Below are 15,310 nucleotides of genomic sequence, written 5' to 3'. Positions count from 1 at the left end.
TAGCTACAAATGACAAACGGAAATTCATCCATAATGACAAATGCTTCCACCACTACAGACATCTCATCAAGGGGCAAAAATGCCAAATGTGATGTTTTGGAGAGTCATGTGAGAGTGCAAGACCACTCTTACTAAAATATATATAAATTACACTTTAAACTTTGGCCAAGACTTTCAACAATTGAAAGATTATCTGTAGAAATCCCCTTCAACCATTCTGACTTAACTGTTCAACAGGTACACGACTAGATGAACAGAACCTCACCACTTTATTTCCAAGTATTCCAAGACTGGAAGCTCTTTAAAATCATTCTTTATTTTCTTCAGAGCCATTATAATTTAAAGACATAGCTACGTTTTAAGAGTTAAGTCCTCTTACATAAAAGGAATGAGAGATGCTTGCTTCAAGAGAAGGCCTTCATCACACATATTTCAACACACCAGCTTGGGGCAGTCAGCAGATATACTTTAAAGCCACGTGTTCAGAAAGACAGAATGGTCTTATGAATTATTTCGATGCACTCTCGGATTTCATCCTCCTTAATCACCAGCGGTGGTGCCAGCCGAATGATATCGCCATGCGTAGGTTTGGCAAGAAGTCCGTTATCACGAAGCCGCAAACACACCTTCCAAGCATCATAGTCTACAATTAAAGGAAAAAGAATAAAGAAAAAAAAGACACACTACAGCAGAAAAAGTGGCACAACTGCAGCACGTGGCACATAGGGCTAGACTGTAAATTCCTTGCCATCTGGTAGTGAAAAGACGAAGTGTGTTCACAAATGAAGTGGTCACTTGTGAGCATCTGAGGAGCTCCCCAGAATTTGCAGTGAACATGCAACGCTGCTGCAAAACTGCGATTTGTCTGAAGGGACTCACAAGTTTGCCTCCAGCACACCAAGTTTTGCTCCTTCACAGCTGAGTGCTTGTCTAGATATAGCAATAAATTTTAAAAAGTGAACCATGCACAGGGGAGGTAAGAGAATATTGGGATAGGACTTCAGACAAGGTTACATTTATGCCCGGATTTCAGTGCATCACGTGCATGTCTTAAGAAATTACACCACCTCCCTGCAGCACTTTGTCACTCAGCATATTCATGACAAAAATAATTGTCTGCTCTGGCTTCTAACCTGTTTTCTGATATAATTCAGGGTGTTAATCCCTAGAAACTTGTTCTCAGTCATCAGCTTCTTCCTTCCTTGTACCCTTCTGTATTCATTGTACTTTTCTAACTATCCTGGAACAACCAACCTCAGCCAACCCTTCCATCATCTGACAGAAACTAGCTCTGCAGATGTGGCTAGTTTTCTGCAGGTGAGGAGACAAAAGGGTATTTGTTGGGAGCTAGATTCACCATCAGGTTTGAACATTATCAAACCATACCAGAATTAAAATAATTTTTAAAAAAATTGTTCAGACTTACTTAGTAAAAAGATTTCCTCTTTTTAATAGCACTCAGTCACTTGAATAAGTTCTCAGTAGGTACTACAGTACTGTAGCAGAGATGTGAACCCAAACCTGATGCCTATAAGCAATTCCCCTACTCCATTAAGATGCTTTTAATTTAAGTTGAAATATTTTTTTCATGCTATGATTGTTACTGTACTCCTTACCTTTGGTTTCACGAATTACAATTGCATTTAAGAGTCCTTTTCCTCTTACAGAAGTTACAATATCAGATGGTGTCTTCATGAGCTCATTTCTCAGTATGTTACCCATTATTTCTGCATTTTGAGCCAAGTCTTCCTCTTCAATAACCTAAAGGGAAGTCAGATCTACAGTCAAGTGAAGGGCACTGCATTTGTTCTATGTACCATGCTGGAACAGACGACTAATGACATTACAATTGCTGAGATACAAAAGCTTTGCATCCAAAGCGCCACTGCAAAGGCTGCACATCCAAGCAGATTAGCATTAAGCCTCTACTCATTCAGGTTTACAAGAAACAATAATCTCTTTGAAAATTTATTCTAAATCAACTGCTTTAACTAATTTAACTAAATTAACTTGCCATTATTTACAAGTAAATGGTAAACCTCTCAAGACTCTCAATCTGTCCAGGTCCACATACTAGGTAATGATGAGGCTCTCGGAGGGACTTGCATTACATGTAGTCAATTATGCAGTCACAGAATAATTAAAATAGGGACTCTGGACAAGACATTTGACTAGCTTCTGTTTGAGCTCCACTAGCACATACGTATTATCAAGCTCACAGAGCAGCAGCCTCCGCAATATGGTATAGTGGAATAAGCCAATTTAAAAATGTCTTTGTGAAATTAGTGAAACTATTTTACCAGATTTACATAATTGCCTTGAAACTTCCCCTAGATACATTTTATTTCGTCATTTAAGACATTAAGACCATAAAATACACAGAAACTAGGACGCATTTCTGGTAAAGACTTTAGAATTTGTTTGGTGATCTATGCAAACAGTTATCAACTACCAATTTTCCAGGCTTATTTAAAGCTAGGTTTCTACTTGTAGTATAACAAATTGTATCATTTACATAGGCAAAGATCACGTCAGTGTGAGATCCTTTTTTCTCTGGAATCCAAATCTCTATTACAACACACAAACCTCCAGTGCTGCCATTGCAACGCGGCAAGCTAATGGATTTCCTCCATATGTAGATCCATGTTCACCAGGCTTAATGGTCAGCATAACTTCATCATCGCATAGTACTGCTGAGACCTAAAATGGAAAGGTTCATTAAAAAAAAAAAATTAAAAAACGTTCAATTCTTTTACATATGTATTTACAACAGTAAACTTAAATCTCTGTGAAACAAACTTTTCCTCAGGGCTCAGGAAAGGATAAGTTTCAGCCTATGGTGATAAATTACATTTACATTCCCAACTCTGTATAGAGGAGAGCATATCTGAAAATCAGTTAACAGCTTAATCCCTTAAATACACTTAGCTATACCGGTAACATCTAACTACAGTTGAGGGGCATTTCTTCAAAATGCATATTATTTCAAGAGTTTAAGCTTCAATACTCCGTTTAACAACTCAGAAATAGCTTCCATCCACCAAAATAGCTCAAGACAGGTTGTAACTTTCAGCCTAATCAGCAGGAATTTAAGTCACTCCAAAGAGGATAAAAATTAGTCATGCGGACATGTCAAACAAGTGGAATAATGCCAGTTGTTCAGAAATAGTTTTATAATATGTTAAACACACACTGGTATTTTTTTTTTCCTTTACAGGATTCATCTTGAAATTCATCAAAGCAAGATTGTGATAAACTGCTCGTCAGAGAGTACGAAAGACTAACCAGTAATTCCAGAATGAAAGGCTGACCACTGGACACTTATTTTCCTGGCACTATAATATCAAACTGAAGAAAACAGATATACCAAATCTATTCAATTAATTGACAAGGGCTAAACCACGTAAAAATCAGTAGCCCAAGGGGATGACACCTAATAACTTGCCAACCTAAGAAGTCAAGTATCAACATAGAAAGTTCAGGATACTATATAGGCGTTTCAGCTATAACATCACATCTTCTATTATTTTCTTACATGTCTCTCACAGGTTAGACAATCTGCATCATAAATCATAGTTACTCTTGTAAACACCAATTTCCAAGCACAAACAAACAGCAGATTCATTCGCTTTCTAACTAGTAGACCTTCAGTGTTAATTACTTAATAGTCATTATTCGGCAAATGCGTATTTCTTTGTTACTCACAGGATATAAGCCACCAGAAAGGGCCTTTCCAAGAAGAATTATATCAGGTCTCACATTTTCGTGGTCAACAGCTAGCATCTTCCCTGTTCTGGCTAAACCAGTCTGTATTTCATCAGCAATAAATAGAACCTTTACGGAGACAAAAAGAAGAAAAACTCACACATAAGATAAAATGACTTTCACTCCCATTCCTAACTCAATTCCAACAATATAGCAGAGGTGCACACAGTAAGTGAGAGACCCTCCAACTGCATTACTGAGTACACGAAGGTACTACCTTTATCTCCTCTAAACCTCCTGCAGACTTACATATTCTATGAACTGGGAAACTACTAACAAGCGAACCTACCATCCTCTCTCTCCGACATCTTCAGCATATTCTTTGCTATGCAAGGCATACTCCACATCGGGTTGGACACTGGCCAACCAAAATCTATTTGCAATATAACAATGAGTGCAACTTGTAAAAAGTTAGGGTTAGCCTATCTTTACTCCAAGTGCATTGTTCATACACTGACCTTCAGAAGTTTCCAAAAAAATGCCATTTTAGCAGCTCTGCAGGTCTTGTAGTCTGATGTCTAAGTGTCTAAATAACTCTGAGAACCTAAATCCCGGTTTTCCATCTTGTTTTCCTAAGCTCCGCTATTGTCATGTAGTACTATTTGTAAAGCAGCTCTTATTTTTCCTGAGAGGTAAGCATCACAGCGATAATGAAGACAACTTAATCAATACTTTCCTCTGAAGGTATAGACAGGTTTATGGGTAGCACCTGCAAATTAAGAGTCAGAATTCTGTTGGAACAGAGACCACTGATTTTCAAGTCAGCCAGGCAACACCAAAGGAACAAAAAGCTGTAAAACAACAGACCTTATTTTATTGTTTTCCTTACGCTTACAAAGGACGTGGCCTGGGCCTGTGGGAGAGGCTGACCAAGTTGGTCCTGGAATAGGGCGGCATGGCAGCCTGCTTGTGAGAACTAGCGCTACCCAAAGACAACTGAAGGACATGGAAATATATGCAAACACATCTTCCCACCCTTCCAGAGACACAGAGTGCAAGTCTGATTCAGTGTGTCTTCACTAGCACAGAACAGAAATTACAGATCCAACAGTCTATTTTCAAAACTAAACATTTCTTTGTAGAATTCAGACAGGGTATAATGATCAGAAGTCAGGAACATGGTATGAAAGGGAATGCGAAAAAGAATTTAAAATTTAAATTAATTTAAAATAAATGCAGTTTCAAGAACATTCAATAGAAACAAATCTGTGACAGCAGTTATAAACAGTAAAAAACGTACACTGCTGAGAAGTACTTCCTGCTAAGGTATTGCCAGGAAATACAAGAAGTATCCCTACCCTATTCCACTGAAAGAGGAAATTATTTATAGTATATGAAGTCCTGTGTCTTGCAAACAAGGGTGACTTTACAAGATATGTAAACAGAATGTGTAACGCTTAAGCCACCCTGTTATGGCGAATTCCTTACATTGTGTTTTGTGCAGAGGTCCCGCACTCCTGTGAGATAACCTTTGTCAGGAACAACCACACCTGCTTCACCTTGAATCGGTTCCACCATGAAAGCTGCTACGTTGGGATCTTGAAGGGCACGCTGTAAAAACGGACATATGGATAGGAAAGACAAAAAGAAAAAAAAACTTTTACTCAGGCCAAATTTAGAAAATATCGAGATGAACCTAGTTCTAACCCTGTGGTTCTACCTCAAATGACGACAACAGTATTCATGTCAGAGGCAGTTATCCCTGAGTGCGATTTCAGTTCCAACATAGAAGCCCATGTCACTATTTGCCTTGAAAAATCAGCTGGTGTGCTTGCTTGGGAAATTGCAAACCTTAAAAATTGCAAACCCAGACAAACTGATTATCAGATCAGTTCATAGATTACCCCAGAAATACACTCGGTTTTGCATTACCCCATACCAGACAAACAATTGCTCAATACTTCCCCAGTTTATCTCAAACAAAAAAGAATGGAGCCCCTCCAGAACAATTTTGTTACCTTAAAGCAAAGTCCACACCTGCAGTCTTGCGCCATCAAGTTCTAAAAGGTTTAGAAGTCCACGCGATTCAAGAGATATAATGATTCCCAGCATGAATTTACAAGAGCTTTTCTCAGTATTGCCCCATAAACAGAACGAATTCAGTTATCAGTCTGGTGGACGTGGATCTAAGTTTTGGGTCCCCAGAGTGTATTCAAAGCTTCAATAAAGTTGGCTGAAAGCCACTAAATACTTACAGAGCTTTCACATGTAGGTTCAAATCTGAGTTACCTTTTCCACGCTGCAACTATAATACACTGAGACCTTTGTTTCCCCTCAAACTCCTAGGAGGCAAGCATTGTTGTCCCATAAACCCTCCAACCTCCACAGCTTCACTTATACCAAGCAGACCCACCAGGCACAGAGGACTAAGCAACTTATCACTCATGGAGATGACGTACCCAGATGATGGGAAAGCGGTAATGCCAACATTCCTAGCGCGCCAGGACTATCTGTGTTTAGCTGGAACCCTCTTACTTCCCAGGTTCCAAGTCCAGCACCCTGTGGCATCAAGCACCATCTATCTACCCTTTAATACCTAAGCTCACTTATGAGGGTGGGAAATTTTACACTAATCAAGGTCAACCCTCCCCAACAGCTTGACAGGATGCATCTCAGAAAACGCAGGGAAATGCAGAATCGCTAGCGTTTCAGTAGCTTATGCGAAACACCAGCCTAGCATGGTTTTCAGGTTGCTGTGAAACCGGAAAGGCTTCTTTGCAAATGCTAGTCATCTATTCATTGACGAATGTACAGCATTTCTGAGAAAACTAGGTAAAGATATTAGTTTCAGAATCCCAAGTCCTGACCGTGGAATGTACACTACTGATCTAAATTCCCTTACAGTTTATCTGATGGTCTTCTTTTGTACCTCGAACATCTTAGTGATGTGAGAAATGAAACAGATCATGTGTTTTTTCTTTTTACATTCTAAAGCAAAACTGAAAATTAAAACCAAGGCAGAATTTACAGACGTTTCCTATACAAAATTATAACATATATATTTCTTATATATGTCTAGATACATATATCTTCATGCCAAAGCACATGTTTCAAAGGATAAACTTCTGCTTTTCCTGCCTTGCTATTTACCAAAGAGACATTGCAAAATGATTTCTTACAAGAGAACAAAAATTGTCAAATACCTCAAGAGCTGGTAGATCATTGTATGGGATTACTTCGAAACCAGGCATAAAGGGTCCAAATCCATCATAGCTGGATGGGTCGGTAGAACTAGAGATAGCAGACATGGTTCTGCCCCAGAAGTTGCCAGCTAAAAAAAAGAGGGGGATTGTTACAAAACTAAGAGCCAGAACAGTTTATAGGACATCACACTTTCCGTTTGGTAATGCATTTTAAGAGTTGTCTAGCACTAGAATATTAGCATCCTTCTGCTAATTCTTAGCATTTTACATTGATGCCATAAATACATTGTGTTGCTATATCAAAAGCAAATATCAAAAATGAAAGAAAATTATACTATAAGACCTGGCAAATATACAAAATAATTTCCATAAATTTTGTTAGTGGTCTGAAAAATTAAAAATAACTCAGGAAGATAACATCTTTTTGAGGAAGATGTATAGCTTTTACATAAATATTAGTCATTAAATGCGGGGGGGGGGGGGGGGGGGGGGGGAAGTAAACACCACCCAGAATTTAGGTCCTAAAAAGAAAGCTGCCAGTAAGCCTACAGCAAAAAATATATTTCTGCGCATTTCAAAGTTCCAGATGAACCCATTCGTATTTGTAAAAATATTGTGACATTGCACTACTTCATACAGAAACATGTTAAAATGTCGAGGAACCAACTATCACCAAGACTATGATCTATTCATTTTAATATTTCAGTTAAATCAACATACTCTCAGCTAATCACTAATAAGGTGTTTAAAAAGACTAAGGAAGTTTAAGGGTTCACCACCTTCACAGCACTACAAGCCTTTTCTTTCTTTCCCCCACCAATTCCTTTGTGTAACTGTGATCCTAGGGGCAGAGGATGTTCTCAACCTGCAGGAAATCCCGAAGCCAATTATTACTGACGTAGCCAGCTCTAGGCATCCCTTCTTTCTAATCGCCAATGTAAATAGCATTACACTGTTCCCCACAGCCATGTCTCCTAGCAGGACAATCCCTGCCACGCTTTGCTGACTCACATGCTTATCACCTCAAGGTTATGTCAGCGCAATCCTCGTATCCTGAAACAAAGCCCTGAAGACTGAATTATAGGAAGCAGAGCAGTCTCTGTGCTGACGGCAGGCTGTTCCACCTTCCCACTCCAGTCTCCGTACTGGCTCACTATCAAGCGCAGAATCTACCTCAAGTTCTCTGGACTGATGTTTAAAGCCATTTTCGGTTCTGACGCTAGCTACCCAAGAGAGCTTTTTTCTGCCAAAATGCTGGCTTCTGACAAAAGAAGCATTACTATTTTTTTCCAACTATTTGGCACATAATTATATATTGTGGTTAAGGGGATGGGATCATAAAAATGCAGAACATATCCAGTTTATCAAGATGAGAAAGCACTTAATAAAAGTTAAGTGACTGAAGTGCAAAATAAAATGTACGTGGAAGAGAAGGAGGGAGAAATATGCTTGTTCAAAGAATTCCCATAAGAAAAAAAAAAAAAAATCTAATCTAATCAGTCCTAGACACCATAATGCAATATTCAACTATGAATTTTAATTTAAAAATGCTGTCTAATGACAGTTTATGGTTCAGCTATTATATGTACCAAAAATTGTAAAGCCAAAAATTGTATTTTCAGCTGTAGCAATTAAAAAAAAAAAAAAGGTCAATATTTAAGAAGTAATCTTTATTCTGGAAGGTTTTATAAAATACAGAACCATTGAACAACATTAGAATTGACAAAAGTACTTCACCTGTAACCAAAGAGTACCAAATGTAAGTTATTTGAATTAAACATAATTTACTTTTATTTTAGCAAAGCACAACAGCCTCTTCGGGGGCAGGTAACTTCTCCCTGTTGCAGAGGCAAGCAGAGCAGGCAGACGAAGGGAGGAAGCATAGCACATATATAATCAGGATGTTGCAGGGCTCCATATTTACACTAGCAATATTGCTTTTACCTTCATTGTATGATCAAGACTATAATATGGCTTTCCTGGGTTAATGCCAGCTTCTGGAAGACCTTAAGAAGGCAGAAGAAAATCACCGGTAGGGCAAGCCTAAGAGGGAAGCGGGCTTAATGCAAATGTGGAATCCGTGAGAGGGGTGGCAGCAATTTGGGGGATGGTTTCAAGACAAAGGTATATAAAAGTCAACCAATTAGGAATAAAAAGATACTGCACTTCAACACCCAAGCAGCAGTTAAAAGAGCAAGGAGGACTGAATGCACTTTCCGCGTGACTTCAGGCAGCCACTCATCAATTTTTGACAACCAAAAAGGTTAAGCAGTACAAATAAGGTCCACTTTACATATTCAATTGCTGTTTATAAAGCTTTATAAACCACCGTATTAACTATGGTTTCTTTTCTGGATTTAAGGTCATTGTTGCATTTCCCTTGCAAAACCAAACATTACCAGCAGCTCCTGACACAGCACAATTATCCTCATTGCCTCTTGATGCTGACACCTCCACAAGGGAGAGGATCTCAAATTAATTTGTCATAAGAATTATATTTGTATCTCTTGCTTTTACAATCACTTCTGTTAAGATCACATGTGTTTCTTAAAGGACATCATTACATTTTAAAAAAAAGTTTATAATTCATTGTAACTACTTAAGGTTAAACTCAAATAGCCAGAAGCATATACAGAATATTTTGCCTACGCAATATATTCAAGACTGAACTTCACAATTTAGGAGGCACTTAGAGAACCTTAAGGTCCTGCAAAGACTCTTGTAGCCACAACAGTAGTTTTTTTATCAGAATCACCAACAGCAGATATGCAAGTACAACATAACTCGTTAATAGGTTGAGATCTTAGCTCACATTATTAAAATGTCAAAGGCTACAGAGATCTTCTGAAACATTAAGAATTACCGCAAAGTGATCACTACAGCTACAGGAGAAAAGAGAGTGCTACAGGCATTGTCTAGAGCTCTTCCTCCTCAATACTTCAACTTGTAACACGCACTTTACATACCTGCAAAAATAATTTTTGCTTTGTATTTTGGAATTCCTTTCACAGTGTACGCCCACTTCCGAGCCAATTTACAGGCAGTTTCTCCAGCCTCCACTCCTAAAACATAAAGCAATACCATTATCACACTTGTACATGAGACAGACCATCGATGCAGTACCAAATATTACAAAGCCATTAAATCTCATAGGCGAGAAATAAAATGGAAATAAAATTATCTTTTTACCTGTGTTCATTGGAAGAACTTTGTTGTAATTGAACATTTTGGTGACAAGCTCCTCATATTCACCAAGCACATCATTGTAGAATGCTCTGGATGTAAGGGTCAGTTTTTCAGACTGAGCTTTCAGAGCGTTCACGATCTTTGGGTGACAGTGGCCTTGATTAACAGCACTGTAAGCACTCAGAAAGTCAAAATACTTTCTACCTTCAACATCCCACACATAAACACCTAGGAAAACAAAGGTACGGTCAATACACAATAGAAGAAGACATGAGATAATACTAAACGGTATAAGGTAAGAGCTACGACACAACCTGGTCAAATAGAAACGGTATTCTCATGAATCCTTAGGGCATACCTGAAAGATCCTCTAACTAGAAAATAATCACTTGACAAAGACCAAAGACAGCATGAGCAACAGACTAGTACAGTACAAATAAATGCCCAATGAAGCATCAAGAAAAGAAGCATTTCCCGTATGAAGCTGACATTCCACTAAATTAGTAAGTCATATCAGAATATTACTTCCCCTCCATGTCCCTGGGTTGGGTCCCAAAAAGTAGATAGAGAATATTTTTGTAAGAGAATTAATAAGAATTGGAGGTCATAAAAGAAAGAACAAAACCAACAGAACCCAAATAGTCTCAAATCTTAAGAGGCTGACAGCTCTGAGATGTCAAAACATGTACTGCTAAAGAAAAACTACTGGATCTCTACGCTGATAGCATTTCAATATAAACTCATAGAGTTTACCCTGCAGAGGACAAAAGCCCCTTAAACATAATTAAAGGCCAGAATAAGTTAATTAAAGCAATAATACAGGAACAGTACACAAGGACTTAAATAGGGTTCCAATGCACCTTTTTATGTTCACGTTAACATTAAACCTCTCCACACAAGGTGAGAGAAGGAACAAAGTTGCTTGCAACTTCCTTGCTGAGTTATTCTGAATTATTAAGATTAGCAGAACTTAGACCTCTGTTTAGATAAATCAGTTTAGAGAAACTACAATTTTATCAGGCAGCCTTACGCATAATGATCCAGTTCTCTAGCCAGCAAATAGCTGCCTTTATTTCGTTCATTATCTCAGTCCCACACACGCCAACCCCCCCAAAAAAAAAATCCCAAAGGTTCAGAAATTGATTAGGTCAAAACCATTATGCCATGATCCCACCCCATCTATACACACACACACCCCCTACAACACCCAGGGAAACTTAAAGGAGATACCTTTTCCTTTTTCCAGAGCAACAGGTAGTGGGTGATAATTGTGAGCACCATATTTAGCCTCACGTTCAAAAATGAAGTCAGAGGATGGAGGTCCTTGAATGGTTTTTTTAGTAGCAACTGAGGTAGCAGAACTCAGTGAGGCATGAACACCTCGACAGAGAACAGCAACGCTCTGAGAGCGGGTTAGCTTGGAAAACATTATTGACTTCAGGTATGCCGTTATAGATCTGGGGGTAGAAAAAAAAAAAAAAAAGAAAGTTAATAATTAGCCCTAAGAATACTTCAGAAGAAAACTATGATGCAATTAAAGTGGTTTTACTGCCAGGATTACAGGTTTCTCAGCTCTTTTGCAATTCAACCAAGAAAGCTTATACAAAGCATAAATGAATGCGGTACTAATTTCAAATAAGTATTTTTTTCTATTTTAACGTACAGTCACAAAAAGACAGAAAACAAAAACGCGTAACTCACCAAGTCTATGAACTAGTCACATAACTTTTCCTACAAGTGTTCCTTTTTCATTGTGCCTTAAATTGTGACTAAATTTATTACTATAAACTGCAATATGAAAGTTAAGTTTATCAAACTTCTTGTGCTATTGAAAAGTCTTTCATCTAATAAAGACTTCCATAAGACAAATCTTGTCACAAAATCAGAGAGTAAATAATATAATACTGGAAAGAAGCATCTGACCCAAATAATGTTTAGATCCTAATATTATGAAATTTGATAAAGGATTGATTAGTTTTAACTGAGGTCAGTTTAAGAAGCAAAATTTGTGACTTCTTATATAAACAGCATTCTTGATTTTACAATGTTGCCACCTACACATAAAGCACTCACTGTTTGTAGCATTTTAAGACCATCAAAAAAATAGGTGAAAAGTAATACCATCTCAGATCTTAACAATCGTTATAGCACCCTGTATTTTCGTGGTAAAACTCAGCGATTACCCCTGAATACCTAACTTTGTACTGTTAACATCTAAGGATAATCTGAAGGTAGAATTTAATGAGACAAATGCATTTACATTTCTGCCCTGTCTTCACCTCAGTCAACGTAAAGATACGTCCCAGAGAAGGGCAACTGAGTTGGCATTTTAAAAGCAGCTGGAGCAAGCTCTCCTCACAGCACCCAGTACTGGGGACAGCAGAGGGCCACCGAGGAAACAATGACCGCTTTAAGAAGATCAAGAGTTCTCAAAGCTCAAGTTTCTAGTCTTGCAGAACATCACACTTATAAACTGGCAAAAGGTATTAGCCCAAAAGGAAGGTCACAGATTACAATGACAAGTACTCTGATTATCCTTTGTAACGTACTCCATAGAAAACTGACAAGCCAAGTAACCTTGACACTGCTGCACTACCTGAACAACAAAAGCTTATGGTAAAACTTAACCAAAATATACTTATTAAGTATCAATAAGAGAATGGAGGGATGGTTTACACAAGGGCGTTGTTTTTTCAGGCTGCTTGCAGAGAGAGAAATACTAAGTCACTGATTTGTTCTAAATTTATTTTGGAAAAGGTCTGCATACTGGATGTGTCACCTTAAACAGAGAGGCATTTCTTTCAGCAGACTCCTCAGGTATTCCATTGCTGCTCCTCACTTCTACGCAAAGCCAGAAGACTATTTTCTGCATCAACCAAAATCAGCCACCAAAATCCAAGTCTTTTGGAACAGTCAATAGTCTCTATCCCAGCAAGAGATGAACAGCAGCTTCACAGCTCTGGGCATTTTACCAGCTATCATCAATGCCGTTAAATATTAGCCATTTGTGTTAATACTTTTCAAGACCATTATTCCAAGATTTTGCAAATAAAAAAACCAAAACACACACACTTGTCTGTGCAAGAACAATTTTTTGATAGAAAATCAGCTCAGCTGCACCACTCAAAATTACAACTTTCTTAACTCCTTAAGTGGTCTGTGATGTCCTGGCCCCTGGCACACCTCCATGGCAGAGCAGCTAATTGTACCACAAGCTTCCATGTCTTTGGAGATTTTCCAGACATTCCTGAAATGAAAGCTGTACAGAAATGAAACTCTCATCTGCCCTGTATCAGAGAGCTGCTTTTCTGCATGAAGAATTACAGACCAACAATTTAAGGTTCTTCTATTAGTTCTTTCAGGTTGGAAAATATTAATCAGAAATTTTTCAAAGGGCTTTCCCCTCCAGGAGGAGAAGTGCCCTGCAAACTATGCTAGTGAGGCCACAAGATTTTAGCTGAGGTGTGGGAGATTACACGGAGTAGGGCCGAGTAAAGTTGAGAACTACAGATGCATCTGGAGTTAAAAGGTGAAGAAAAATTTGCTTTTGATGATCAGCAAGACAAGATGAACCAAAATTTCTGGAAAGAGTAGTATGGGCACAGTAAGGGGGGGGGGGGGGGGGGGGGGGAGGATCATGGAAAAAAACCCTAACTTATTACCAACTTTGAAGAAGTGAGAAATATGATCATGCCCTGCAGCACGCAGTACCGGAATCAGAAGCCAGGGCGTCTCACCAAGTGGAAAAGGTCTTGCATCAGAATAGAAAAGCTACTCAAAGCACAGCTGTAAAACATACTTGAACAACTTTGCTCAGCTGTTGAGCAAGAATATCTAGACAAGAGCAGTGCGCCTGCAGACCTCACAGATAAACTTAATGGTTGTACGTACTCAGTTCCTGACATGCACTAATATGCCCCAAAGTAAATGGCATATATGATCAAATGCATGAAAACCGGTCGGATCCATGTTGATATAGAAGAATCCGTGCCACACCGCAGTCCTTACCAACTGAATACAAAGGGGGTGAACGTTCAAAAGGACAAGCCATAGCAGGAGGGATATCAGTCTGCACATGCCAAACGACCTTTTCAGACTAGCACCACATCAGAAACACCTCAGGACCTACACTGGCAGAGGAGAAAGAGCACGAAACCCAGCGGTGAATTACCAGCTCCCTCTCTCCCTTCCCTGGCCGAGGCCACCGCAAAGGCACAGATGGCATCCTCAGGACACCGCCATGGACGGGAGCAGGGCTGGCAAGCGGCACTGAGGAGAGAGGTGACTCTTTGGCGGCTTGGCCTGGCCTCCCCTCGGGGACAGCCTAGCACATCCCCGGCTCCCCGCACGCTAAGAGCGCCTGGGGCGGAGGGGAGGGCGGGCAGGCAGCGGCCCCGCAGCCGCTCCGGCTCTCTCTGCGGCCTGGAGCTCCCGGGAGGCAGCCGCCGTGGGGTATCCCGGCCCCTCCCGTCGCTCTGGCGACGGGGCCTGCTGCGGCCTTGCCCGCATCTCCGGCCTCACCCACACAGCCGCTCTCCCGCCGCCACCGCGGGCCGGAACCCGGGGCAAGGCGACTCCTCGGGAGGAAGCAGGAATCGCCCCCGCGGGACGGGACAGGCCGCCCGCACCGCGCTGTTACTTGCCGGCTGTTACCTGCCGGCCGCCGCTGCTGCTGCTGCTGCTGCTGCTGCTGCTGCTGCTGCTGCTGCTGCTGCTGCTGCTGCTGCTGCTGCTGCTGCTGCTCCCGGCCCAGAGCCCGCGGCGAAGAGGCGGAGGCGGCCCGCGGCAACTGTCACCGCTTCTCGCTGCGCGGCACGCCACGCCCCTGCCCGGCTGACGTCCCGCCGCCGCCGATTGGCTACCGCCGCAGATTGGCAGTCTCCACCCCCGCGCCCTCCCAACCCAAACTGCCCGCGAGGCGGAACCGGCCCTCCCGCCCGCCGCAGCCTCCCATTGGTCGGGCCGCTCCCTACCGCCAGATACGCCCCGCGCTCAAGCCAATCAGGATGGGACGCCGCCACACCCGCGCGCCAAGGCCCCGCCCAGGCGGCGTCTCTGAGGGAAGTGAGCCAGCCGCCCCCTCACCCCTTTCCTCGGGCCGCGGGCGCCTCTACCGAACTGTGTCTCGGGGACAATTTTTGCAGCCGTAGAAACTCCCTCTCCCGCCCCCTCGGCGGGCTGAAGCCCACTGCCCTTGCGAGGTCCGTGGGGCCGAG

General features: G+C 41.0%; 1 protein-coding gene across 1 annotated transcript; it reads right to left on the bottom strand.

Moving 5' to 3' along the window:
- Positions 1-250: 250 nt before the first annotated feature.
- Positions 251-14,846, bottom strand: OAT (ornithine aminotransferase). The gene is made up of 10 exons (XM_082486191.1): positions 14,748-14,846; positions 11,325-11,551; positions 10,098-10,322; positions 9,875-9,970; positions 6,909-7,036; positions 5,194-5,316; positions 3,706-3,834; positions 2,587-2,700; positions 1,617-1,761; positions 251-643 (listed from the first exon to the last, which is right to left on the bottom strand). Exons 2-10 carry the CDS (start codon positions 11,521-11,523, stop codon positions 483-485), a joined length of 1,320 nt encoding a protein of 439 aa, XP_082342317.1. The 5' UTR covers positions 11,524-11,551; positions 14,748-14,846; the 3' UTR covers positions 251-482.
- Between the last annotated feature and the right edge of the window lie 464 nt (positions 14,847-15,310).

This window comes from Vanellus vanellus (assembly GCF_965231255.1).
Source record: "Vanellus vanellus genome assembly, chromosome: 7".
Classification (NCBI taxonomy): domain Eukaryota; kingdom Metazoa; phylum Chordata; class Aves; order Charadriiformes; family Charadriidae; genus Vanellus; species Vanellus vanellus.
Note: the sequence above shows the minus strand (reverse complement) of the source record. Positions and strands in the feature narration are given on the sequence as shown.

What these genes read in the sequence shown, in the direction of transcription:
- OAT (XM_082486191.1), bottom strand. Translation starts at nt 11,523, where the DNA reads ATGTTTTCCAAGCTAACCCGCTCTCAGAGCGTTGCTGTTCTCTGTCGA. An exon ending in TGCTCTGGAAAAAGGAAAAG is followed by an intron (nt 10,323 to 11,324) that starts GTATCTCCTTTA and finishes TTGTTTTCCTAG; the next exon opens with GTGTTTATGTGTGGGATGTT. An exon ending in ACCTCTGCACAAAACACAAT is followed by an intron (nt 3,835 to 5,193) that starts GTAAGGAATTCG and finishes GTCTCCGTAAAG; the next exon opens with GTTCTATTTATTGCTGATGA.